This window comes from Sinocyclocheilus anshuiensis, unplaced genomic scaffold (assembly GCF_001515605.1).
Source record: "Sinocyclocheilus anshuiensis isolate Anshui unplaced genomic scaffold, SAMN03320099.WGS_v1.1 scaffold538, whole genome shotgun sequence".
NCBI classification, from domain to species: Eukaryota; Metazoa; Chordata; class Actinopteri; order Cypriniformes; family Cyprinidae; genus Sinocyclocheilus; species Sinocyclocheilus anshuiensis.
This window is the reverse complement of record NW_015544166.1, coordinates 692,062-716,728: the sequence shown is the minus strand read 5'-3', so window position 1 is coordinate 716,728 and position 24,667 is coordinate 692,062. Positions and strand designations below refer to the sequence as shown.

General features: G+C 39.0%; 2 protein-coding genes across 2 annotated transcripts in view; one reads left to right on the top strand and one right to left on the bottom strand.

Annotated features, from left to right (window-relative positions):
* LOC107695894 (RAD50-interacting protein 1-like) overlaps positions 1–2,024 on the top strand; it is a 7,509-nt gene extending 5,485 nt beyond the window's left edge. The window contains exons 10-13 of the mRNA XM_016495993.1: positions 337–554; positions 830–1,010; positions 1,463–1,581; positions 1,649–2,024. Of these exons, the coding sequence (XP_016351479.1) occupies positions 337–554; positions 830–1,010; positions 1,463–1,581; positions 1,649–1,862 (732 nt within the window). The 3' untranslated portion in view covers positions 1,863–2,024. The remainder of the gene's footprint in view (positions 1–336; positions 555–829; positions 1,011–1,462; positions 1,582–1,648) is intronic.
* A 32-nt stretch (positions 2,025–2,056) lies between these two features.
* cfap54 (cilia and flagella associated 54) lies at positions 2,057–24,564 on the bottom strand. The gene is made up of 69 exons (XM_016495992.1): positions 24,416–24,564; positions 24,175–24,280; positions 23,475–23,618; positions 23,225–23,393; positions 23,084–23,142; positions 22,733–22,876; positions 22,524–22,637; positions 22,320–22,421; positions 22,028–22,220; positions 21,579–21,674; positions 21,369–21,481; positions 21,176–21,293; positions 20,914–20,999; positions 20,694–20,831; positions 20,208–20,358; positions 19,657–19,721; positions 17,948–18,073; positions 17,692–17,839; positions 17,529–17,606; positions 17,327–17,448; positions 17,072–17,257; positions 16,862–16,954; positions 16,551–16,736; positions 16,335–16,477; positions 16,093–16,240; positions 15,795–15,950; positions 15,551–15,673; positions 15,214–15,342; positions 15,005–15,128; positions 14,812–14,904; positions 14,604–14,730; positions 14,425–14,521; positions 14,233–14,318; positions 13,498–13,680; positions 13,124–13,308; positions 12,691–12,863; positions 12,389–12,601; positions 11,840–12,033; positions 11,569–11,704; positions 11,317–11,410; positions 11,005–11,160; positions 10,169–10,372; positions 9,988–10,075; positions 9,208–9,378; positions 9,068–9,134; positions 8,759–8,944; positions 8,566–8,652; positions 8,334–8,456; positions 8,086–8,139; positions 7,839–7,989; positions 7,633–7,751; positions 7,286–7,437; positions 6,724–6,853; positions 6,461–6,623; positions 6,208–6,368; positions 5,974–6,120; positions 5,634–5,754; positions 5,048–5,212; positions 4,849–4,960; positions 4,664–4,772; positions 4,521–4,580; positions 4,310–4,436; positions 3,994–4,152; positions 3,665–3,834; positions 3,480–3,575; positions 3,209–3,315; positions 2,888–3,029; positions 2,696–2,782; positions 2,057–2,305 (listed from the first exon to the last, which is right to left on the bottom strand). The coding sequence occupies exons 1-69, from the start codon at positions 24,562–24,564 to the stop codon at positions 2,186–2,188; spliced, it is 9,024 nt and encodes a 3,007-aa protein (XP_016351478.1). The 3' UTR covers positions 2,057–2,185.
* Positions 24,565–24,667: the final 103 nt, after the last annotated feature.

The window sequence follows — 24,667 nt, the reverse complement described above, 5'->3', positions numbered from 1 at the left end:
AAAATATATAAAAAAAAATAGTGTGTACTGTACATTCACGTGTATTCAATATGAGCTAAATATTCCTTTTAATAATGGTTAAACCACATTACATTTTTAGCATTATTAAATGTAATTTATTTAAAATTAGAAAAATAAATAAAAGTATTAAGTCTACATGAATACAAATAGTACATTTGTAAGACTTTTTTAAGATTCTACCTTATTTTAGTTTTGTACCCTCTTATTCATCCTTGACCCATTAATAAATAGAATTATAAAATATTTTTTCAAAGTCTTGATTGAGAACAGAAACACATACGTGCACAAAATCACTTTCCTTTTGTTTTCTCTCAGTTCTTCTTACAGTTGCAGCAGGCTGCAGTGTCAGATGGCGAGGAGATCCTAGGTCCTCTTGGAGCCACAGAGACGGGGCGTCTGGCCTCTCTGGAAGGATCTTTGTTTGAGGCCCTGTTGGCCCTGCTGGAAAGGCTACGAGGAGACATGCTGGGACGATTACTGGATGCAGTCATGAGAGACGTTAAAGAAAAGGCACAGCCATACTGCAAGGACAGGTATGGGTGGGAATAACCTAAAAACAGTTGCGTTAACAGAAAGTTTAAACAATGCCTTATGAGGATGTGCTTTTTGTCCATGTTTAGTTTTAGGCCTCAAGAACCCCTAAATGGCTCTTTAGTTCTCTGAAATTAGGAAACTAGAAAATTAGTTCAATCTGAGCAGTGATCGCTGGGTAGCTGGAGGCATGGTGACATAGTGGAATTATTATCAGGGCACTTTCTGTACCAGGTTTTGAATTGTAAGTGTCTGAAGTGAATCTGGACTATTTCAGGTGGATCTCCTTGCCATCACAGAGCGATCAAGCCACTATGTCATTATCCAGCTCTGCATGTCCCATGATGCTTTGCCTGAGGGATCACCTGCTCCAGCTGCAGCAGATGTTGTGTCTTCCTCTGTTTCAGATGTTCTGGCAGGGCCTCGCCGAGAGACTCGACAGCTTCATCTACGAAGACGTCAGTCTCTTGCTTCAACTTTTTCACTGTTAAAATTTAATTTACCATAAACTAATGTGGATTAGCTAATGCTGACACTAATGTTGAAAAGTTTCAATTTGGTAAGATTTATCAAATGTTTTTGAAAGTAGTCTCCTATACTCAACAAGGCTGCATTTCTATCATCAAAACTACAGTATAAACAGTAATATTCTGAAATATTATTACAAATACTGTCACTTTTGATCAGTTAAAAGCATCCTCATTGAATAAAAGCATTAATTTCTTCTTTTTTTTTTTTTTTTCTTACTGACCCCAAACTTTTTAATGGTAGTGTATCTTTAAGCCTCAAAATCAAATGTAAAAACGTAGAATGGTTAAAGAAAGAGAGTCAGGATTAACTGTACTTCAAATCTGCATACAGTAGTTTGTTGGAGTGTGTTGTATATCTGTTTTTTTGCTCTCACCCTTAGCTGATCCTGTATAACCATTTCAATGAAGGCGGGGCGGCACAGCTTCAATACGATATGACCAGAAACCTCTTCTCTCTTTTTGGACACTACTGCAAGAGACCTGAAAACTTCTTCAAACAGTAAGTGTGTTTAATCAGAGCTAATATTTAGAAAAACCTGATTCTAATTTCTGTTTCCTTGTCTCAGTGTGAAGGAGGCCTGCATCATCCTAACTCTTAAGGTCGGCCCGGCACTGCTGTTCTGTGATGTGCTGAAGCAGTCAGAGGAAGATGAGGGCATTCTGAACCATCAGCAGCCCAGTCCAGAGTCGGCGCTCAATGAGCTGGGAGTCTATAAGCTGGGCCCCAGTGACGTGCAGATCCTACTCAACCTCCGTTCAGCCTGGCTCAACCAATCATAAATCACCCAAAGCAGCACTAACAAAGCATTACCAAGCACTAAAACACCTGTTATACTTCAGATATGACTGAATGAAATATCCTACATCAGCTGAGCTACAGTATTAAAAGGGAACTGAAGGGAAGGGAATTATGAAGAGTATGTTGATGTAAAAATGTAAAAAAAAAAAAAAACATAACAGAAACAAATAAATTAATACATGTTTTAGTGCTGTCCTCTTTATTTGGTGTTAAATAAAACATTGAATTTTTTATAGCATATTAAATATGTGTAGTTGGGGTATTTTGTTTTATCTCATCAATCTAGAGATCAAGGCTGTGGGTTTTATCTCAGAAGAGAGAGGAGCCACGTTATGAGGGCTGTATCTTGCAGTGTGCCACCTGTTGCAGGATTAAAGCAGCGTTCCAGGTTCAGAAGAGTCTGCATGCTTGGGTCAAAGGGAATCTGCATGGGTACAACCACATATTTGTGACAAAATCATACACGCACACATCTGTCAGGAGGTTTTTTTTTCAGTCATAATACGTTTAGAATCTGTGTTGTTATTAAAATGTTTTAGTTGAAATTAAAATGAAATTAATATTAGATGAAAAACCTAAACAACTTTAATAATTTGAAATGCTGCCTTGGTATCTAACTGAAAGTTTAAGTTTTAAATGACTAAAACTGAAATAAAGATAAATTCAAGCTAAATCGAAATGTATAAAAAAAAACTGAATAAAAAAGCACATAAAATTAAACTAAAATGAAAAATATTAAATACTATAATAGTATATAAATTAAACACTATAAATAAACACTATTTAGAAAAGAAATGACAGTGTAACACTTTACCTCTGTGATGGGTGCTAAATTGAAATCAGACTTCAGTAAATTCCTGATCTCAGAGCAGATGTGTGTAATTTTCTCCAAAAGCATTTCCTAAAAGAAACCATTGTAGATGAATGACAGAGCGGTAAATTCAGTGTGCTCTACATTTAGGATTAGTGCAAAAGTACAACATGGTGATTTAGGACTCGGAGACACCTGTTGGTGAGGGGTGGACGTAGCTGTTCTGTTCTGCTCCTTTTCTTTTGGGCTGGAGGAGGAGGCTGAGCTGGTGGACGGTGAAACATGCCCATCAACCTCTACACATGCTGTGTTCAGAAGTGCATGAACAGCTTTCAGCCTGGATGGAGCAATAAGAGTAAACAAAACTCAATTAACTACCACTTAAATCAAACAGACAAAAAGAGAGGGGTCAATCTAAACCACGGTCCCCTTGCTGACAATAATGCACTCTGTAAAAACAGTATGTGTATCCAACACAAAATAAGGTTTGTCTTTGTATAGATAAACAAAATCTACCTGTCTAAACAGATCGCTCTCTGTTCAGCCTGTAGTGCTGCCACTGCGTCTGCAATAGGGCTCATTGCTGATAGAGGAACATTATTTACAGCGAAGAGAAGCAGAATCTAAAGAGATCAAATAGAACTCTGCTCAGGAACTGATATTTATTACAGAGAGAACCATTTAATTTAAATAAAGGACAGATAGTTTCAAAAACTTACTCTAAATAACTAAAAGAAAAAAAAACATGAGTTCAAATAATTTGTAAAAACTCGGAAGGTCTGATTACCGTGCTGTCCTCTGACATGGGTCTGTACCACTGGATGCTCAGTTCCTGCATGTCAGTGCTGGCCCAGGGGTAAATATCTGACAATGGCTGGTCATGCTGGCAGGAGTTAGGAGAGAGACAACAATAATGATTTTATATTTTCTGTTATCTTTTGGTGATAAGGGAATGCATGTGTGAATAGAAACCTGTATTCTCTGATGCCTCAGTATTAGAGCTGCAGGGGGATCAGGAACGGCCCACTGCTCTCTGTAAGAGGGTTGGTGATGGCTAAAGAAGGTGTGTAACTGGGAGAGTCTGAGAGCAAGTTTAGGATCACCGGACATGGACAACAGCCCATCAACACCCTGCACTGCTCCTGAATAACACAGCCACCATTACATAATTACATAAAAAGCATCACCATCATTACATAAAAACATATATACAGTACAACGTTTTTCAGAGTTTAGATTTATTAATTGTTGAATGAACTGAATAAAAAAACCCTAGTTTAATAGAGTTATTTTTCCTGTACCTGGTTGTGAAGAGACCTGTAGCAGGTTGATTAAGTGCATGTAGTAGCGGGACATATGAACCCAGGTCAGCTGAGAGCATTTCCTGCTGTTTATCTCATGCTCAGCATCCATGAATGCCTCAGGACTGGTGATACAGTTCTCAGCATTTTCTAGCCCCCCTGCCAATGCGATCCGCACATGTACATGCATTAAATTGATTTAAAATGACACCAATTTGAATCCAATACAAGACTTGAAATCCTATGTCTAATACAAAAATAAATACAGAATTTTTGCAATGTGTGCACTGTGCAGTGATTTTGGGTTAAAGTTTACCACAGGGGTGGAAGAGATCATTCAATGCAAAGTCAGGCAGGGCTTTTATTGAGGAAAGGGGTACAGGGCCTTCAGTAATTCCAGTGAATCCGTGCAAATGGCCACATTTGCCAATAATTTCTGATGTCTGGAAAACAAAAGGATAGAACAAGGATAAATCATTTATATTGAACACACTTCATACAGATGTGTGGATGATGTCCTTACAGACCTTTAAAGCTATCCTCAAACAAATCCAGCAGAGCAGAAGGCAGGTCTCTCTGACTGTTTCCTAAGGAAACAACACATAAATATACATAAATATTACAGAAGTACTCTACTGTTATTCTCAAACTCTGTCACATTTCACAGCACCTTTCTGGTCTCGTCAGGTGCTGGAGTCAGATTTTCAGAGGATGAGATAATCTGCTCGCACTCTTGCAAGTATATCAATGCCATTTCCAGGTAGCAAGTATGTGTCAACCTGAAATACACACATGCATAAAAATGTGAGTCATGTTTGAACAGAATTAGAGGAGAACTTTAGTAAAACAACTTACCGCAAGCTTTGGCTAAGTGTATGGTTAAATGTGGTTAAACACCCAAAAAAGGCCTCTAGGACTTTCTGGGGATCAGATTTTTGCATGGAAATGAGATGTCTGCCCACCACTCCTGCAGCCACAAAAGATCGACCATCTACAATTAGTACTGGTTCACAAGAGAAGATGCTAGATATAAAGATTACTCCCTACTGGTCACCTGTACAGTACAGGATATCAGCCTCCAGCAGGCGGTCTCTGTTGGCAGAGGCCTGAGAGATGCTGAGCGCACACTGCAGAACTTCCTGAGCAGATATTAAGGGCCTCCAGGGTTCCTCACCTCCCTCAGAGGAACTTGACAAAGCCTGCAATGCCAAAGAGTGACCTAGAACAGACAGAATCAATATTCATCATAACAGCATCTGCTGAGCCATTTTTAGAAAGAAATAGCCATGGCTTAGCAAAAGAATTGTTTTGGTTTGACATTTGATTCTGTGTAAATGAAATGCTTAAATAAATGTCAAGACAAGAGCAATGACAACTAATAAAGAAGACCAGAAGATCACGGAACAAAAACAAAAACAAAAACAAAAAAACAGAAAAAACGAAACGAAACAAACAAAATATAACATTTAAAAAAAACAAATAGCACACCCAAGGCAATTTACAAAACAAAATTTCTGTATGTTAAGCAGCTGAATTAACTGCAGTTTTATTTAATACTTAAGAGTTATATTTAGAACAAACCCCTAACCAGAATGTTAGAGGAATATCTATACAGTTCTGCCTTTTTGCTCTTGTCATACCAATCCGCATGGTTGTCTTTGCCAGCAGGGGAAGCTGTGGAAGATAAATATTCTTTAGGTCAGCTAGTAGTTCCACCTCGCCTCCTTTTTTGAGACTTATGGACTCTCCAAAGGCACAGAGCTGAAAACAAAGAACATTATTACCACTATAAAATATGTAAAACATAAATTTAATATTGTTGTTTGTATATGTTCAAAATGACCTAATCTGGGAGCTATAAATCTTTATCAAATTTTTACTGTCTTAACACATTTTAGATAACAACAAAGGTTAAGTTCACATGAATATCTACTTGTGTCATGCTTCAACAAACATTTTGAGCATAATAATATCAAAAACCTGTTGCTGCAGTAGTTTCTGTGTGAGCAGGTGGAGAGTCTGGCTTCCTGTTCCTCTCAGCTCACTAAGAAGTAACACAGCCTCAGCTAGAGTCATTTGAGAGCGCAGAGATAGAGCACTGCGGCCAGATAACAAACTCACAATCTCCTAAACAGACACACATGACACACATCAGCCAACAGAAAGAGTCAGATAGCACTAAATCAAAATCAACTGTCATGACAAACTACTGACCTGCAGCATGGACGTACTGTCTTCTCTGGGTCTGCCACGGTGTGTGTTGAGTTGGACACCTTGTAGGAGCAGCAGGGCTTTAGTGTCAGGGTCTCCCCAGGCCTCGGCCTCCTCCAGACCCTCTTTCAGCAGTCGAAGCGCCTCTGTACTGCTGTCCGCACCTGCACAAACAAGCACAAGTGGTCAAAAAACACCAAATAACAGTTACATCCAGCAACATTTACACCACATTAAACTTTGCAAAGCAGCTAACCAGAGCAGATTGCAGTTCCAGGGATATGGCCTATGAGGGAGCGAAGTACCGCCAGCCTACAGCGCAGCCAGAAAAGGAGATCCATGCGTTCTCTCGCTTCCACTTCTTCTGGAACATCTCCGCTATGGAGATCGAGAACAGACTTTGCGTCCCGGAAGCTTGTCTGCAGAGAAAAAGACAGAGAGATAAAAGTCTAATTAAACTGACTCAAGATCTGAATTAAGCACTGAATTTATGTTAGTAAATCAGAGGTTGATTATTACCTGATGTGCTTTGGCTCTGGGTCGTCTGAGAGCAGAGGAGGGTGGTCCGGGAGGAGGCAGAGGGCGGAAATCACTTTGAAACACAGGAGACCTCTGGAGGAGCCTCAAAACAGACACTGACAGATCTGCACTACAATAGAGAGGAAAGATGTTTAGATTTAGAATGGACTCAAACATACAGACAAGCATGCATCCCCAGGGACATACAATACCATAAAAAGTTAGGTTTTTTAATGTTTTTGAAAGTTTCATATGCTCATATGCCCACCAAGACTGCATTTATTTGATAAAAAACAGTAATATTGCTAAAGCCTGCTGCTTCATATTTTTGTGGAAATCCTGATGTATTTAAACAGTGAATTTAAACAGCATTTATTTGGAACATTATAAAAGTATTTACTCATATTTTCTGAATAAACTGATGCATCCTTGCTGAATAAAACTACTAGTTTCTTAAAAAAAATCACACTGATCCCAAGCTTTGTAACAGTAGTGTTCATATAGACACCCACACAATTTCACAAGAATGCATTTTTCCTCAAGATTTAAGTTTCTGTACTACCTGGCAGACATTCTGCCCTGTTGCATGTTGATATTGGACATTAACAGTCTGATCTCCACTGCCAGCTCCATTTCTTCAGGATCGGTGCTCAGAGGATGCGGGGTGAAGAGCTCTGGACTAACCAGAGCATGTGCTTCTTTTAAAAGAATGGCCTGGAAGGGGCAATAAAGAGACATTATGTTCTTGGCATTCGCTGGATGCATTTATATTTGTGTTTATAACTTTATACTTTACAGCTATTAATGCTATAGGGTCAAATAATGTTAAAATGCTTTTATAGGCCTAGATCTGGAAGAACAATTTAACAGAAATGAAAGTTGGAAAGCTTTAACCGTAAAATGGAGCACCTTGAATTCTCCTAATGTGAGTTTCCTGGCACTGAGCTGGAGACCCTTGGACTCGTCACTGCTGGAGACATCAGGCAAACAGGAAGTGCTAGAGCGTTTCTCCTGAGATTCGGATAACTCTGTGGGTTAAAGAAAATAATTCAGTAATGTGTTATGAAGATTTATAATCTGTAATTGCCCATAATAAGATAGTACTGAAATGATACCTGGAGTCAGTGGCTCAGGCAGGTCATGTATAGTGCTACATATAGCCAAGATGAGATTAACTCTGGCCATCAGGAGCTGCCTGGTCAATCTTGAGCCATAAAGAGCCACAATGTCTTTACATGGCCTCCTATTAACCACTTCCTCCATAACCTGAGAAAAAGATCACACAAAGCATTATGCTTTTTACAAACAATACAGTATGTTGTCAATGACTTGATGTACATGTGTAAAAACAGGTAAACTTACTCGAAGATTGGAAGGATCCAACAGCGGGTTCCCTTCATTAAATATTTCCTTTGCCTGTGGGATTCAATGTGAATATTTTAGCAGCCATTACTCCAGTCTTCAGTGTCACATGATACTTCAGAAATCTTTCTAATATGCTGATTTGGTAATAAAGAAACATATCAACTCTACCCTTTACTGTAAAGAAAATAATTGCATGTATTGCTTTTGTCAACTGGGTATTTTTTTTATTGTTTATGCTGCTTTACCCAAGATGGCTTCTCCACTCTGTGGTGGCCTGCATGAGGTACAGGGATTTCCTTGCCAATTGTGAGACTGCTGAGTTCTTTAAATGCCTGAGTGAAGGCCCCCAACTCTGTCAATACCTTTACCTGTATACACAAACAAACTTAATATAAACCCATAAGTCACAAATAGACAAATACATTCAATGAAACACAGATTTACAAGATTTACAACAGACAACAATGTCTTTCAAACCTTCAGTATTCTGCATGTGACAGTGAGGTGTAGATCCCGACACACCGTTCTGGCAATATACAGGTACAGAGCCAGCACAGGAAGAACCTGAAATAAGCAGTACGATGTGTTGAATATTAAGATCAGACATCAACCGTAAAATGCACAAATGTAACCATCTTAATATAAGTGTCAATGAGTGTTGCTCTGGTACCTTGAGAAGGTGTCCTGAGGTATACAGCCAGTGGCAGACAAAAGACAAACTGGCAACAGTGATGCCAAGATTCCCCCGATCTGGCTCAGAGAAGAGGTCGATACCTGGGATCAGCTCCGTCTCCACAGAGTACGTGGAGTAGGACAGGTCCATTATCGGATGGGGCATAGAGGCCATCAGTAGGCACTGCGGAGCGTATGACCTTATTAAATTCTGAGTGTTGACATGGGTGCTGCTGGTCATAATTCCTCATTAGCTGAGTTCAAAACACTACTTTTTCAACTCTACGAAAAGTGACTCAGTTCTCACCTTGAAGAGTTTGCCAGAGAGAAGGCAGCACTTTGTGCGCTGATCGATGTTGGAAGTCAGGATGTGCCTGTCATTAGAGGGGAAATCATACTGCTGTAATGAAGCAAAGTCACAAATACGCTTTATGGTTTCTCACTTACTGTGCAATCCTGGCTGAAAGCAAAGCTCCCTGAAGACAGCCCCATATCCCAGCATGCCGCAGGGTTTCCTGAGAGGAGCTGCTGCCCCATGAGTCACCATCCCAAGATTCCAGAACTCCAGAGCTTTGCAGAGCACAGTCCAAAGCCTTACTCCAGAAAGAGTGTGCGGATCTAGACACAAACAAACACATATTAATTAAAAAAAATGCTTTTTTTGTCCTTATATGGTGTGAAATCAAAACATCTGATTACCTACACTGCTGTTCAAATGTTTGTGGTCAGTAAGATTTATTTTACAGAAATTAAGTTTTATTTGGCAAGGATGCATTAAATTGACCATAACAGTAAATAACAGTACAGAAATGTATAATGTTACAAAAGATTTCTATTAAAAAAAACCCGCTGTTCTTTTGAACTTTCTATTCATCAAATAATTCTGAAATGTATGCACAAAGATATTAAGCAGCACAATTTCTGAAGGATCATGTGGCACTGAAGACTTATGACAAGTAATGACTGCTGAAAATTCAGCTTTGCCATCACAGAAATAAATGGCATTTTAAAATATATTCAAATAGAAAAGTTAGTTGACCAATGATAGTTTCACAATATTGCTTCATTTCAAGGTATTTTTGATCAAATAAATGCAACCTTTCTTTCACAAACATTAAAAAATCTTAGCAACCACAATTTTCTAAAAGGTAGTGTAAACATATACAGTACAACTTCTTTAATGAATAATAATTAAAGCAGGAAAATAATGCAGTGAACACATCATACTTTCGATTTCCATTGTAGAAATGCAAGTTTCCAAGTTCATGGAGAGCTTGCACCTGGAGGAAGTTGTACTTATTTGCTTGAAGATATTCTGCATAAAACAACAAAAACATATCTGTACTGCAAAAGCTTGTTCTTGAACAAATTCTGCTTGCAAGATGTCAAAGTTCAGATCGGTTCTCACTAATAGAATTGTTGTAGGAAGAGAAAACAGTCTGGAGCTGTGTTGGAGGCAGGGTGGTGCTGTAAATGGAGCCCAAAGAGCTGAAGTCTTCTGCAGACAGGTCTGGAGGGCTGATGCCTGGCAGGGTGCTGGCTGCCATGCTGAACTCCACTTTTCCCTGCAGAATGCCGCTGTTCTCTTTAGAGAATGGCACCTCAACATATGCTGAGGCCACATATAAAGGGTGTGATTGAAAGTGTAAACAAAGTAGAGTTATAGCATATATAATTGTATATTATAGTTTGAAGCCCTAAAACACAGAAGAGACTTTGAATGCCATGAGTTCCCAAAATGGTTTTCAAAATAGCAGGTTTCAATTTAGAAGTAAAATAAGTTTTGTGGTTTTAACTTTTTCTAATTTATATATCATTTAATATGAAACTCTCGTCAAGTAATGTTCACCACAGACCTTCTTTTGCTCACAAATTGAAAACCACCATTCTAAAAAACTATTAGAAATTCCAGAGGGAGGACAAGGCCTAAAAATAAAATAATTTGTTATATTTAACATATGTTTCATTAAATAAGTTTGGGGTTTGTCAGATTATTTTTTTAAGTCTCTTATGCTCACCAAGGCTGATTATTTGATCAAAAATATAATATGCCAATTTGGTGCTCATCATGATTATTATCCATGTTGAAAACACTTGTTTCAGGATTCTTTGAGGAATTGAAATTACAAATGTCTTTATTGTCACTTTTGATAAATTGAATGTGTCCTTGCTAAATATAACAATTAAATTCTTTCAAGAAAAAAATGTACTGACCCCAAACTTAGTGGCGTGTGTAAGACTTACAGTGCTGTGTGTCCGCCAATAGCAGCAGGAGTAGAGTTCGGCTGTGCTGAAAGGTCAGCAGTGTGTGATGTCTTTTCTCCAGAGTCTCTCTGAAACACTGCAGTGTGTCCTCTACATCCAACGGTACACACACCAGACACATGGCTCTCTTCACATCTTCAGTAAATTATAAAGCACACACGTAAGACTTAAATATGGTCTTTTTAAAAAATTAATTATACATTTGGGTCATTATACAAATATGACATGCAAAATGCACAAAATGGTAAATTAATCAGAAAATAAATGGGTCCTGGCAACCCTTTTTTGTACCTGCAATTTTCTTGGGCTCTGGGTCAGTGATCATAATATGACCTCCTCCACAGGGAAACAGTAACTGTCTGCTTGCATAATTCCTGCATGTCACCTATGGACGTCAGTTACAAAATGTAGACATTTTTCCAACTCTAATGAACTGGAATATCCATTATAAAGGTTTGCATTGAACAGGCTGTGAACTCAAAATTTTAAGCAGCTCTTGTAAAAGTTAATCAAAATGATGTGTATGTGATCATTTCTGTCTACCTTCTCTCCAGAGATCATCTCAGTGTAGGTGAAGTGAGGTTGAGGGGCTGGAGGGCCCCCGAAACAGCTGATCCTGTCCAACAACCTCCTCTGTGCATGCACCAGAACAGGTGTTACCATGTGAGAGTAGCGCTCCCTGAAACCCATGATGCACTGCATTTCAATACACTTTTGCAAGAGAAATTATATTCATGAACATTTCAATTACTTGTTTACTTTCAGCAAGTATACAAATTAATGCTACACCAGCATCAGTGAGATAATAGCATACCTAGTATATGTATTGAAAAGTAGGGCGAGGTGGGCGAGATTCTCCCACTTGGCCTGATAGTAAAGAAGCTCTAATGTGTGCAGAACCAGAGTCCTCAGCCAGCGCAAATCTATAACTGTCCCGTCATCCACTGGAGCAGAGAAGTACAGGCTGGCCTCAAGCTCTACATCTTGATCATCATAAACATTCCACAGCTACAGAATAAAAAGAAAACAAATATGAAAGATATCTTTACAGTTTAGCTGTCATTTTAAGAATATTTGACTGCAGAATGGTGCAAATGACCAATCATTATCAAGTAACTTTTAAGGGAGCTGCAGGATGACTGAAAAAAAGTAATAATATTTAATTAATTTAATTTAATAAAATAATTAGTATGAATCGTTTTAATTATCTGACTCAAAATCCTAAATAAAATTAAATCAAATTAAAACTGAAATGATATCCCCCCCCTTTTATTATTTAGAGGGCCTTTGAACAATGTGTTGGACAGTGGGCCTTTAAGTCAATAAGTTTGAGAACAAATGCACAGAGGCGATGTGGATTAACCTTCAGCTTCTCCATCATGTCCATGAGAAGATCTGAGGCCAGTACTAGTAGGGGAGTGATCACTGTATATAGCTGCTCTATCGTCAGCCATCCGGCATGGGCATCCGGGCCTTGGGTTCGCTCTAACATCAGGCCCAATGTGCTGGATTGGTCCCAGAGAGTCCGACACGCCCATTGTAAAGTTGTCCAGTGACCCCACCGATGTGCCAGCACCTTGTGGAAAAAAATGGGAGATGTTGTCGCTAGAATCGCAAGATAAAGAGCATGGCAAATTAGGGCTATTAAAATAAAATTGCATTTACCATAGCTCTGCGCATGTGTACAGAGGCTTTGTTGAGTGTGTCCAGTAACTGAGATGTGGTTTGATGAGCAGGAGTGCCGTCAGCTTTAGGGTCGTGGGTGTGCTGAAAGTTCACTTCACCTTCAACATCACTTTCTGCAGAGTTGAACTCCTCGTCACTGCTATTTGGTTCTTCTGAGGATGTAGTGTAAATTAGGACAATCATATACTGCATCTACATGTAATGATCTACACTACCATTCAAAGGTTAGGGTCAGTAAGAATCCTAAAAAAACTGCTTTCAACAATGATAATTAGAAATGTTTCATAAGAACCAAATCAGCATATTAGAATGATTTCTGAAGGATCATGTGACACTGGAGACAACAGTGAACAACAGTGTAGATTCCATCACAACAGTGTAGAGCTGTCATGCTAAAGGGACTTTAACCTACCTTGATTAGTATCTTTAACTTTGTGCTTCACTTCCTTTTTGTGAGCACGGCGTCTAGGACGGGGTACAGCTTTGGGATGTGGAAGAGTCAGTTCAGGTGGCCTTATGTGCTGTGGAACGTTCTTCCACATAATCAGCATTCCACAGTGAGCCAGAGAAAACAAAGACTGCGAAAGATGGCTGAAACTGGAAAGGATGGAAAAAAGCTCAAGTTTCAATCGAACAGGTCCAGAGAAAATAATAATCAAAAGGTATTAACAGAACAGAAAAAAAGTCTTGATATTAAGATGAGCTTGAGGTTGAAGACCCAAACTGACATCACAATGTATTATTTGGCATTATTTGGTTTTCACTTTTGCTGTTAGATCTGAGTACCAGAGCTTTGGTGGTCCCAGGTTCCTCCTCAGCAGGCCTAGGTTGGCACAAGCCAGACTCAGATTAACATGGCAACGCCACAGTGAATCCTCAGTGCGCATCTGCCTTAGCTTCCAGCGGCGTTGATGTCTTCTGATAAGAGTAGCCAGTTGACTTAGCAGGATGTCCACAGCTCTGACCTCTCTGAGGGACACAACAGCAAATACAGATAAAGTTCTAAAGATATAATCACATACACTACAGTTCAAACGTTTGGGGTCAGTAAGATTTTTTTTTTTTAGCAGGATGTCCACAGCTCTGACCTCTCTGAGGGACACAACAGTAAATACAGATAAAGTTCTAAAGATATAATCACATACACTACAGTTCAAACGTTTGGGGTCAGTAAGATATTTTTTTAAAGAAATTAATACTTTATAATACTATTTCTAAAGGATCATGTGACACTGAAGATTGGAGTAATGGCTGGTGAAAATTCAGCTTTGCTATCACCGGAATGAATTAAAATTGAAAATATATTCAAATAGAAAACAGTTCTTATTATAATATTTCACAATATTACTGTTTTTACATTGCATTTTGATAAAAAAAAATGCATACATTTAAAAAATATAAAAAAAAAAAAATTACAGAATCCAAACTACTGAATGTTAGTGTACACGACTACACTTTAAAAATAGATTTTAAAGATTTAATATTTCACTGTTTTGCAAGCTGGGCTGAATATTGTTTTACTTTTGAGAGTTTTGGCTCTTGAATGCAATCAGAATTTTCTTCTGTAGCAACTTCCTGCCATCCCAAAATGTGCCATCTTTTTGTTTCTGAAACATAGATTCAAAGAGTATTTATAAACTGAAAGAGAACATGCATTTAATTTGTGCAAATGTGTCGCAATATGTTAACACATTTTATGAAACAGAAGCTTACTTTGGTATTGTACTCAATTACAGAGGTTGTGAAGTCTTTAAACTCCTCCCCTGGTAGACCTGAGTTCTTCTTTAGCCCGAACAAAGCCTCATCACGTCTAGAAATATTACAGAAAGCAAAGAAATGTAACTCAAAACACCTACACACTCATTGCAAGCATGGACTACACAAAAACACACCTGCTAAGCCAGTTCAAGATGTTCTGCTCCCACTGCAACACAAGATCCAGCTCATCTTCTAGCAGGGCTTTCTGGAGCAAGTGCGCAACAAACTCCAGAAAACAAGACTTCTGCTTGAACTTCATCACTAGATGCAAACATACAAAATGAGTGTATGACACCTCATTCAGTGAATCAGATTTTTTCTATATGTGTTTTTTTGTTATACCCTCTTTAAAGGCATGCTGGAGGGGGCTGTTTTCAATCACCATGTAGAGTACAACAGGGTCTTCCTCTCCAGTAAGCTCACATCCATCTGACCCTGCATCAAAGGCCATATAACATACTTTGTACTGATTGTTTACTATTTTTTTTGTTTAAACATTGGCTTCCTGATCTAAGATATGAGAAAAAAGAAGGACCTGTTTTGTTGCAGGAAGTGGCATCATGGTTTCCTAATGTTTCTGTATGCATGGTTTTCATGACAATGGCCTCTAAAACATTTAGCTGCTCACTTGGCCCCACATCATGGATGGAAGCTGCCTTCTTCTGAAAATCGAACACACATGCACTGACATTAATATTTATTAAAGCAGCACAGAGGGTCTATGATAAACAAGACATCACAAACCCCATCCAGCTCCACTGATGATGTTTTTTTGGCAGGTTGCTGTGGGGGCTCATTGATCTCCTGAAGAAGCTTCATTCCCAGCTCAAACACAGATGATGCCATACGGCTCTCCTGAGTGGAGCACAAGCTCTAAAAGCACACAGAAATGGATCAAAGTTTGAGGTCAATACGTTTTTTTTTTCTTTTTTCTTTTTTTAAGAAGAAAATATGTATACTTTTATTCAGCAAGGACACATTAAATTGAGAAAAAGTGACAGTAAAGATATTTAGAATGATACAAAAGACTTCTTCCTTACATATTCTTTCTTAACAGGTGAGCAGTAAATGTAATTACTACCTTGGCTAAATAATATGTCATACAGGCGACCATGTGTTGCAGGGACTCTGTGGCGGCAACGGGCCGTTTCTGCTTGAGGACTTCTGGAATCTCCAGCAGCACCGTAAAGCACTTTAACAGCACCTGAAACACGCAGATGCACCTTTGCTATGGCAAAGCCATCATATAAACAGCTGATTTGCTCATGAAATTATGGAACTCCTGATATGTTATTGTTATCAAGAACATTTATAAAAGTAGCCACCTCTATAACAGGCTCAGAAGGGATCTGGTTGAAGATTAACGGAGTGAGAAGGCCGTAACAGCTCACTACAGCCTGCAGGGCACCACTGCTGTCATTGAGGTGCAGAGCAAGATCAGTGGCCACCAGCATCCGTTCACACTCTGCAAGCCTGGCCTCCTGCGATGGATGTGCAGACAGATCAGCTTTACAAGGATGAATTACTTGAGAAAGACTGGGCTGTATTATCATGAGCTGTGATTAAATGCAGTATATAACCCACTATAAAGCTGATTTCATCTTAGTCACTTTGTTCACTAACCTGGCCCCAGATCAAAGGCCCTCCATCACAGAGACTGTCACAGAATAGTGCCCCCTCTTGAATGTGAATATCTGTCTGAATGAAGATGGTGAAAAAAAACAGCTGCTGGAGGAGAGGAGAAGAAAGCTGCAGGGTCTTTGGGCGGAGTCTACATGAAATAAAAATAGATGACAGAACAAATATTTGATAAGACACATGATCTTACATTATATTATACTATATTACATTATATCGAATTAAACCTTGTTTGAGCCAGTCCTTCAAGACAGGCTTCTTGTTCTGGCTCTGGACCCTCAGGACTTGAGTTTGGGGGAAGAGTAAAGTGGCTCCAAAGCTCATTACAAGCTCTTTTGGCAAGGGAGTAGAGTGCTGTCTGATAAGCTACCTAAACAATATAAAACCTAACATCAAGTGGATGGCTATTTTGCATGGGACACAATAAAGTTTGATCCATTTACCTGAGCTATGTGGGCCCAGGTTGTTAGTAGTGGTAGAGGCAGGGAGGCAAGTAGAGGCCTGGTGGTCTCTCCAATGGCACCACCCAAAATTTTACCCTGAGCATTAAAAGCAGCCACTGCAAAAATGTACTTCTTATCAGGTTCCAACCCGTCTACATGAAGTAAACGTTCACCTCTGGCAGGAATCTGGTTGAAACACAAATTTAATTTCAGGTACAAACATTTCAGTATGAATAGACAATACGGACATTAATAAAAAAGTAAGGAAGGTAAATACATGATCTGATATTTCAAAACGCCATTAACCCTACCATATCTCCAGTCCCACTCAAGTAGCAGTCTTTAAGTCGTACTTTTAGGTTGACACCCTCTGCTTCTCTTCCATAAATACAGTACCAGCTAACCTAGATCAGGATAATAGTAAATTGCGTTCTTCAGCATTTACACCTGAACATCAAGGAATAAATTCAAAGGGTAATCAACAGATATCAAAGTGATGCTTATAGAGAAGATATGACAACCTCCTCCTCAAGGGCGTATGGTGCAGGTTTGAAGGTCATGGAGAGGTTGGAGCGTGAGAGGAGTATTGGGGCTGGTGGCTGGGGCTGTTTCTTCTCTGGCATTCCTAAATTGTTCTCTGAAGCATAAGCACAACTAACCAGCCTCCTCTCTTCAAGCTCAGCGTTCTCCATTAGCGTTATGGCCTCCTGGAGAGATGAAAACAGAGTTTACATCATGTTATGCTGATGTCTTGTGACACCAATTGAAATACTGACCTCAAGTATTTTCTTGGTCTCTCGGCTCATCTGGTTTTTCCTGAATGCCAACAGGGCCTTCTGCGCTAGGAAAACACACTTAGAGATCTTGTTCTTCTTGATTTTTTCAAGTACCGCAGAGTCTGTTAAAGAGTAGATCTGTGTAAAACTGACTACCTGTTTTGGTGCCAGTATGTTAATATTGCATTGTTTTGAAACTCACCTCCTGTAGGTCTATTTGTTTCTGAGGCCTGTGCTTGAATAGCATGTGACTTCTTAAACTCCATCAAACTCATCTCATCTGAGCAGAACAAATATGACATATTCAGTGACATGCATAAAAATGTGTTTCACTAATATGGTGAAAGGTTGCATGTCTCTCTGACCTGACCAGGAATCAGATAGTTTGAGAGCAAGTCTGTGCTGGAAGACCAGCAACTCCATGTGTAAATCCATGGAAAGAGCAGCAAGGTCAGAGGTACTGCTGCTTTCTGGGACTCTGTTGCTCTTGGAACTCTTAGTGTCACAAAACTTCTGTGATTAAGATAAATGTGACATATTATAAAGCATGCTTACTGTATCAACAGTGACAGGATGTAACAGAGCTTGTGTTGCAGTAAGCAAAACTTGGTATGTTCTTGCCTCCATGAACACCTCGTCAAAGACAGCAGAACCCCCATAAAGTGACCTGGCCCTTCCTCTGGACACACATTTCACACCTCTTTCCACCACATCCAATGCAGTCTGCAGCTGTTCACTTCTGGACCTCTGCACACATGTTAAAAATATAGTTTTATTATGGTTAAACCCTGACACAATTCCATAAAACTGCATTAGATTTTGTTGGTTTGAATGCAATCTCAGATTCTAAGGTAATTTTACTTGTTTAAAGTGCCCCTATTATGGATTTTTGAAAATTACCTTTCATGCAGTGTGTAACACAGCTTTCTCTAAGTGAATGAAAACATCCTGCAAAGTTTTAAATCTGAAAGTGCACAGTGTATAAAGTTATTATCTCTCAAAAGAAAGAGTCGACTCGGAGTCACTGAAACGAGTCGTTTTTAAAACAAATCTTTAGCCGTTTCATGTTGATGTCCACATGAAACATTAGCATATTTATGCCCGCCCACTTGTTGCGTGCGCAGACCTGGGAAAACTTGATGGGCGTTCCGTTTCTCACATGTGCTGCATGCAGCAGACCAATCACAACATACTGGGTCACCGGACCAATCACCGCAGATTAGCTTCATGCAAAGGAGGGGTTTGGAAAAATGAATCGTTGAACGAATCGTTTGGGAATCATTGAGCAAATAAGGTAAAAATAAATGCATATTATAAGACAATGAAAATGTTTTTTGACCTTGCATGCATGTCAACCTGTTGCTGTGGACTCCCAAAACAAAAACACGAACTTTCCTAACCCATAATAGGGGCACTTTAAAGGGGTCATCGGATACAAAGATCACCTTTACATGTTGTTTGAACATTAATGTGTGTTGGCAGTGTGTGTACACAACCACCCTATAATGATAAAAATCCACCCAGTGGTATTTTTTTAATCTCTATAAATTATATCCCCTTTTTCAAATCAAGCCATTCTCAGCTTCTTGGCTGTGTGATGTCACACAGACCAAGGCCACTCCCACGATAGTTGATTGGCACTGCCATGAGTGAGCTGTGAACAGTCCGACCGCCATTGTTTCGACGCCGGAGCAGGGACGTAGACAAGAATGCTCCTAAGCGATTGAGGTGTTTTGTTGTTGGATGTAATAATGAACATAGCAGTCGTCATTTACTCCCGACATCTGAGCCGCTGAAGACGCAGAGGATTAGCGTTACTTTTGTTTTTGAAGGGAATGTGCCCCCGATCTGCCTAAATGCATCTATGTTCACGCAAATCATTCGTGATCCAGCTTCACCTATAGATGAAGTGAGTATAAGGGTTTTTTATGAATCTTTGCAAATCACCTTTCCTAATAATGTGCTAGTTAGCAAGTTTCGCGGCTAAAATAAACAGGACGGCTTGTCACCCAACAGAAGAGAGGGGCGGGGTGAGCAGAGCTCATTAGCATTTAAAGGGAAATGCAACAAAACGGGTTGCTGTGAAAAGAGCTGATTTTAACAAGGTAAAAAGGGTGTTTTTTAAACTACCATTGAAAAATTTTAACCAAAGTATGTTATCGACTTTTCATTAAGACCCTAAAGAATCATATCAACTTGTGGAAAATGGGCATCCGATGACCCCTTTAAAATCTAAATGTTGAATCTGATGCCGCTGAACCGTTTATGATGCTACAACATGAACTTTCAGTAGGGGTTTATCTTATATTTCTACCCATGGGACAACATACCATAAATAGCGAGCTTGCAGATTTTCTAACAGGGATGGACTCTTCGCTGCTATCTTCAGTGGTGGCTACAGAAAGAAAAACACAAAGAAAAATGCCTAAATATATAACTAAAAGTGCAAAATAACTATCGTTTGAAAGTTTGGGATGGGTAAGTATTTTAAAATGTTTTCTTGTGCTGCATTTATTTGATTCAAAATCAGTAAAACAGTAATACTGTGAAATATTATTACAATTTAAAATAACTGATTTCTATTGTAATATATTTTAAAATGTATTTTTGTCCTGTGGTGGCAAAGCTGAATTTTCAGCATCATTACCTCCAGTCTTTAGCATCACATGATCCTTCAGAAATCACTCTAATATGCTCAAGTGAAGCTCAAGAAACATTTATTATTATCAGTGTTGAAAACAGTTATGCTGTGTATTATATTTGTGGAAACCATGATACATTTTTGGGGAATCTTTCATGTTTACAGCATCTGTTGTAATAGTTCAATAATTTGTATATAGACTGTTGCAGTGTGAAATCTCGTCTTTGTGGCACATGGTACCTGTCTTTCTCCCAGACTGTGGTGGGGCGTCCGCACTGCTTTCCAGCACCATGGCTAGTCTCAGAGTCATTTCAGTCACTAATAAGAAGTCCACTTCAGCCAGCTGGTGCTCATGGGCCACTTCACACAGCAAAAGGAGGGTCTCCACCCACTATTGAACAAAACACAAAAAACAAACACTTACATGTTATGGATTCAACAGCTAATGTTATAAAGCAGCGCTTCCATGATTGCCCTTACGAATAAGTTTATTCAAGTGTGCTATTAGTATACTTCTTTAAATAGTACACTTACAAGTATACTACTAGTACACTGATATTTGTATACTTACTACATAAAGTATACTTAAAAATATACTTGAACTTTACTTAAGTATACTTACTAAAATAAACTTGAAGTATACTACTTTTTGGTAAGGGTGCTTTTAAAATTGGCAAAGTCTCTCATAATAAGCATTTTAGATTTACTGTTTTTTTTTATAATAACCTGGTCTTGGTTTGCCATCCTTCCCAGGTAGCGCACAGGTTCATAGTGTCTCGACTGTGCTCTTTGAAAGACAGTTTTGCATTTAGCCCAAAAGAAGAGCACAATGTCCAACACCAAGTCTGCATTTGGCTGGATATCCTATTTGGACAAACATACATATTGTCAGGTTACCTATGACAGCTCCATGAACTCTTCAGAGACAGCAAGAGAAAGACCTGACCTTGTCTGTTCTGCAGACACAAGCATGAAGTGTCTGAATAAGATTGAAAAATTCTTCGGTCATAATTGCTGCCACAATGTTCTTGTCTGCAAGGGAATAAAACAATAAAAGAGGGATGATGTTCATTTTGGGTTTAAGAATTTTGCATAACCCCAAAAATATAAATAAATAAATCCTGAGTCAACTTTGTTTACATTTTTTTTATCATTTGCTTGTCTTTTTCTATGAGTGAATCAAATAATGTGATTAGTACCGGCTTGACCATCAAAAGCAGCATCTTTCATGATGAATTTAACTCTTTGAGTGGACATCAAACGCTCCACAGCCTCCAAAATCCTCAGTTCCAGCTCATACTTCCTAAATGCGCGGCCTTCCATGTTCTGTGAACAGTACAAGAAAAAAGAACTAGATAGCAGTCTGGTTGACATTTTAAGCCATATCACAGATGTACTCACAGCTAGTGCTGACATAAGTGCTGTAAAGAGCGAGCTGAACGTGCTCCACTGTTCATATCTGAAGAGCTGCTTCACAAACTTCACCGCAGCATCTACTGCAATCTTACTCTTTCCTGGGAGACACAAAACAAAGACACTGAGCAACATATAATGCATAAACGCAAATAAGAGGGAAGGAAAATAAATGGCAAATTAAATGCAAGCACTCACCAGCAACAGCTGTGTCAAAGAGAGAGGAGGTAGGAGTGACTGCATTTACAGAGGGAGGCAGGCTCTCATCAAAAGTGTGATCAGAATCACCAAAACCTGCAAAAGAAGGGATATTTAAAGGCCTGTTTACAACAATAACTATATTAGCTTGACACCAGTGCACAATAATGTTCTATTTATCATAAGCACACACAGCAGTTTTGTGGTCTGTCACTTTAAATGCTTAAATTCAACAGCTTGGAAAAATGTTCTGAAAGTAATATCAACGCTATTATTGATCTGTTTTGTTATTGTTATAGTTGTGGTGCGAACTCCATTGTTCTCGTAGTATTAGAAAAATTATTACAACTTTATAGTTATTGTTATCATTATAGTTATCGTCCTTGGTGTGAACAAGCCTTAAAGGTTACATTTAGTTGCACTGAGGCAAACAGGACGAAAAAGTGTACCAGACAACAAGCTAGTCCCAGCCGAAATGAGCTCCAGCACCACATCCTGGACCTCAAATTCTTCAGGCAATCCGGTCTGCAGAGGCCTGACAGAGCTGTCCTGTAGAGCTTCCAGCACTGCCAGAAACCGAGCAGCATTGCCCTCAAACATCTCCATCAGGATACGCCCAGTTGGTGTGCGAGGCCATGGAGTCTACCGAGAGATATAAAGGGACAAATAAGAGTAAAAAAGAAGATATTAGAGAAGAACTAAGAAAAAGATGTATTCTACATTATTAAAGTGAATACTCACGAGCTGTAGCTCTTTCAAATTGCTCTTCTGTTTGGGTCTGAAGAGGCCTTTCGGTTTCCTTCGGGGCTCATATACTGAACGCTTAAACACCATCACTGCAAGCTTCTCTCCATTAATGGAGCAATAACAGTAATAAAATATGGTAGTCATAATACAAGAACGATAAAAACAACAACATGTTTCATTTAGGCTGCATTTCCTCACTTTTACTGTGGCCTCCTTATAAGCTTGTTGGGTCTCCAATGACACTTGGGAGCCAGTCATCTCCTCCAGCTTGGCCAGTTCACTGATCTTGCCAAGGGCTCGGCGAGCAAACACCTACAGTATTGCACAACAGGAGGCAAAAGGACAGATTGCCTATGGGCTCTTGAGTCATAAATCTAAGTTGATTTAGCGTTTTGATGTGAACTCACCTCTGCCTGAACTGATGCACAGTCATGAAAATAACATTCGCACACAGCACAGTAAAGTGTGGCCCTCCATGGCAGGAAGCTGGCAGTCAACAGAGGAGCAGAGGTCTCTAGGCATGTGCATGCCCATAGTAAGTACTCTAAAACCTGAACAAAAACAAAAAAAAGACTTCAAAACAAACCATAATATACAAAAAGTATATGTTTTGTGAAAAATACAAACAAATAAATACGTAAATATATCGAGTACTTGCTCCAAACATGAATGAATTTAATTCATAGAAATGTAATATAATATTGTATATTCTGAAAAGTGATACAAAAAATCATAGATAATGGCATGTTTTTGTGAACCTGTGAAGCATGGCCTGCTGACATCAGGAATCTGCATATGTTGTACATGTGTAACGAGCCTGAGGAAATACAGAAAACAAGTCACAGTCACCATTTATTGTCAGTGTGATATACTACATCCAGAGGTCTTACTGAAGGTACCATTGTAGAGGATCCAGCATAAATTTTCATCAGGCAGAACAGCCTGCATGAGAATGCGCACAAATCCCAGGATGCTCAGCAGGTTTTGAACCCCACTCTGGTCTGGCAGTGCACCTCTCTCTTTCTCCAAATAGAAGATGCACTGGCATTCTCCCTGAAGAGCACGGAACTACAAATACATAGTTCAAAGGTCATTGAAATTGATATCGAAACCAAAAATATTACATGTATTTCAGGCAGGATCCCTAACCGTAAGTCGGGCTCTTTTTGAATCAAAGCCATCTGAGAAGAAAGACTGCTTGAAGTGCTCCACGTCTCGTATGCTTTCTAGGCTTAGTGTGCAAAACTGCTGCAGATAAAGTCTGTACCCTTGCCAGAGAGCAAGCCTGTAAAGCTTATAGTACATGATGAAAAATATTTATATAAAGGAAATATGATTATATGTGACCCTGGACCACAAAAGCAGTCATAAGTAGCACGGGTTTATTTGTAGCAATAGCCAACATTGTATGGGTCAAAATGATCGATTTTTCTTTTATGCCAAAAATCATTAGGATATTAGGTAAAGATCATGTTCCATGAAGATGTTTTGTAAATTTCTTAACGTAAATATATCAAAACTTAATTTTTGATTAGTAATATGCATTGCTAAGAACTTCATTTGGACAACTGTAAAGGCGATTTTCTCAATGTTTAGATTTTTCAAAATATTGAGATTCCAGATTTTCAAATAGTTGTATCTCAGCCAAATATTGCCCTATCCTAACAAACCATACATTAATGGAAAGCTTATTTATTCATTGTCTCTTATTGATCCTTATGCCTGGTTTTGTGGTCCAGGGTCACATAATGGATGAAGATTGAGTGCATTAGCAAAACATATTTGTTGTAACAAACTGGTAGCCTATAACTGTGGTTAAAAAAGGGGGAAAATGCAAATTTTTAGTTACCTTGGAGTCAAATAGGAAATCTGCTGTTTGCAATAGGTGCTCTTCGAAATAAGAGGGAGGAAGGCGAGATTTAAACTTGTTCCATGTTTCAAAGAGTTTAATGGACCTGTCAGTTAACACAAATGTTTTGTATATTATTTAAGCATACTTAAACATCAATAAAGTAATACAAAAACACAAAGCACTACAAAATATCAATGAGATTCGAGTTTTTAGCCTTTTTTCTGTGTTTATCTCTTACCCTCTAGAGTAGGATCGGTAGTCGTAGTTCGGTGAGCCTGAAAGCTTCTTTATATGCGCTTTAAACTCTTTTAGGTCACTTTGAAAAGCTGACAGGACGGGGTTGTTTTTATCCAGGGGTCCGTAGTAGGATGCTGGTGCAGGGTCCATGTTTGAAACAGCGCGTGAGACGCACTTTGTGTTTGACTCCGTTGTTATGGATACGACGCGCGCACTCTTTTTGGGGCACGACCGTGCGCGTGCGTGTGTCCCA

Excerpts from the sequence above, each read along its gene's own strand:
- cfap54 (XM_016495992.1), bottom strand. The coding sequence starts at position 24,564 with ATGGACCCTGCACCAGCATCCTACTACGGACCCCTGGATAAAAACAAC. Across the intron at positions 8,653-8,758 it reads CCTCAGGACACCTTCTCAAG|GTTCTTCCTGTGCTGGCTCT; the intron begins GTACCAGAGCAA and ends TGCTTATTTCAG. Across the intron at positions 4,961-5,047 it reads TGATATCCTGTACTGTACAG|GAGTGGTGGGCAGACATCTC; the intron begins GTGACCAGTAGG and ends TTGTGGCTGCAG.